The following is a 2570-nucleotide window of genomic DNA, read 5'->3' on the forward strand; positions in this document are numbered from 1 at the left end:
GGGGGGCGATCCTAGCATTCACTGCTCTTCCTTCCGGCGAGCAAAACCGCAGGGGCAGCAGCCAGCAGCATATCTCTATCTGATCTCTCTCTTGCATGCATGATTATCCCTCCTGATTATCACGAAAACCGGACAGACCTAATCAATTGATCATCAACCAATCAGTCTCCCTAAACAAATGATACTAGTTCGATCCTGTTATTCGTACCGCTAGTCCAGTCTGCAGCAGATATACATCCATCGGCAATCAATTACACTCGTTTTTTTTGGTATATACAAGACGATACCCATGGTTTTGTTTGAATTTTTTATTAGGATAATTAGAGTGTGTTTAGTACTAATAACACTCAAGCATAGATCAATAATTCACATTCCTAGCATCTTTCTGCCTTTCCGCCGCTCGCCTCCCCTCCATATATATCCATCCTCCTCTATACTGACAGGCTCGCCCACAACGAACAGCCCTCCCTGTGACTCTGCGAGCGAGCGAGCGCGCACACACACAGACTGAGCGGCGGCGGCAGAGGACAGCGCGAGGGGAGAAAGAGAGAGAGAGAGAGAGAGAGAGAGAGAGAGAGAGAGAGAGAGGGGGTTGGATCGGCTGCCGGACGACTCGACCGGCCGGCCCGGGAAGTAAGGGAAGGGAAGGGAAAGGATCGATGGATCGGCTGCCGGAGTCGACCCGGGGCAGCACGATGCGCAAGTACGCGTCGGAAGCCGGCGGGCTGCGCGCGGCGCGGCAGGGCCCGCACGGGCGGTCGCTGACGGCGCGCACGGCGCACAACATGTCGGCGGCGGCGCTGCGCAAGAAGTCGGACGCGTCGCTGGTGCGCAAGGTGCCGTTCGCGCCGCTCCGCCCGGTGCTCGCCAACCTGCAGGAGGTCTTCCTCGGCACCAAGCTCGCCGTGCTCTTCCCCGCCGTGCCGCTCGCCATCGCCGCCCAGTGCGCCAACTTTGGCCAGGTATGTTATATGATTTTACCTCTGTGTTTTTTTTTTCTGAATCGGCCGTGCTTACGATTCGATTAGCAGCCGTGAGGAACGTTAACGGGGCAGGGCAGGTCGTTTTTAATATTCAGGGGAGTGAAATCGATAGATGATTATGGATCTCCCTCCCAGTGTGTCTGTGTGTCCTGTGCTGTCGCTCCTGGTTCGGGAAGACCGATGTTGGCGATGGAGAGAGGTGATAACAAGGCAGGCCAAAATCCAAAGGCTTGGATAGGTGCTTAACGACATTCCCTTCAGGGTTCCGCTCTGATGCGAGTTGACCTCTTCCTTGAGAGTTGAGACACAGACACAGACCGTGACGACGGGGTGCTGCGCAGAGATGCCTGCTCGCCTGCCTCTGTTGTTTCACGTTCTGGAGTACTACTGTATTATTTATTCTCATTAGCAATTTTTGGCGTCCGGTGCTGTACCACGGCTCACCAGTTTAAATGCCAAAAGTTGTTAGCCGTTGTTGGACTATGCTAATAGGGGCCGTAATATACATACTAGTCCCTTGTTTGTTCCCATCTACTAGGAGTGTACTCATTTATTTATTTTTTTACCAAACAGACAGCATTTTTTTTGTTGACCAGTTATTGTATGATACCAATATTTATCTCTCTTCCTCTCCAAATTATTATTTTGACATGCATCGTTCGAATTTTTATGCGAATAATAAATAAAGTGGCAAAAACAAGTGACGGGGCGAATGATTCGCCGCTGCTCGGCGCGAGACCACCCGTGCCTGAGCCGATGTAGCCACAGACACACAGCCTGACAGCCAGCACGCGGGGCAGTGGAGTGATGCCATTGATCACGGAACACAAGATCGACTGTCCTGCACTGCACGGACCCAACTTTTACCACTGCAGCATCCCTTTCACCGCGACGGGCAGGACCAGCCTTCTTGCTCCTTCGCTTTTTATGACTCCTGCTGCACGACTTGGGGTCTCTGTAACCTTCGGATCAGGCGATAAAAAGGCGCGGCCGGCGTAATCCCATGGTCGCACAAGCACGCTTGTCACGTTGCTGCGGTTCGCTGTCTGGTAGTCTGGATGGCCTGCCTATATACCCTTTTCGCCCGCCGTGAACCTTTCGCACGGCCGGAAGCGGACGAACACCAGGATTTGCTCCTTGGGAGTTTCCTGCCCTCTCCGTGTAGTAAAACTCTTGGTGGTGTGAGAGCAACGTCGCCTACTTCCAACTAGAAAGCAATTGGAAGGGAATGGATTGTTTCCCTTTTTGTTTGCTTCCAGCCGGGGCGATCTAGGGGGGGGGGGGGGGGGGGGGAATTTTCCTCCTTTCCCCAATACCAAGGGCCCAAACGCCCCAACCCTACCCCCCCCCCTGGAAACCAAAACCGGACCCCTAAAGGCCATATCCGTTCCCCTGCCCACCGAACCCCCCCTACCGGGCCAACCATTGGGGGGGAATTTTCCTCCTTTCCCCAATACCAAGGCCCAAAACCCCCCAACCTTACCCCCCCCCCTGCAAACCTAAACCATACCCCTAAAGGTTGTAACCCTTTCCCTGCCCACCGAACCCCCCCTAACGGCCGGGCCAACCTTTTGGGGGGGGGGGGGG

General features: G+C 54.2%; 1 protein-coding gene across 1 annotated transcript in view; it reads left to right on the forward strand.

The window, feature by feature from the left end:
* Positions 358-2570, forward strand: part of LOC110433848 (vacuolar cation/proton exchanger 1a-like) — a 6663-nt gene continuing 4450 nt past the window's right edge. The window contains 1 exon segment of the mRNA XM_021456682.1: positions 358-1060. Within this exon segment, the coding sequence (XP_021312357.1) occupies positions 660-1060 (401 nt within the window). The 5' untranslated portion in view covers positions 358-659.

Source organism: Sorghum bicolor, chromosome 3, assembly GCF_000003195.3.
Source record: "Sorghum bicolor cultivar BTx623 chromosome 3, Sorghum_bicolor_NCBIv3, whole genome shotgun sequence".
NCBI lineage: Eukaryota > Viridiplantae > Streptophyta > Magnoliopsida > Poales > Poaceae > Sorghum > Sorghum bicolor.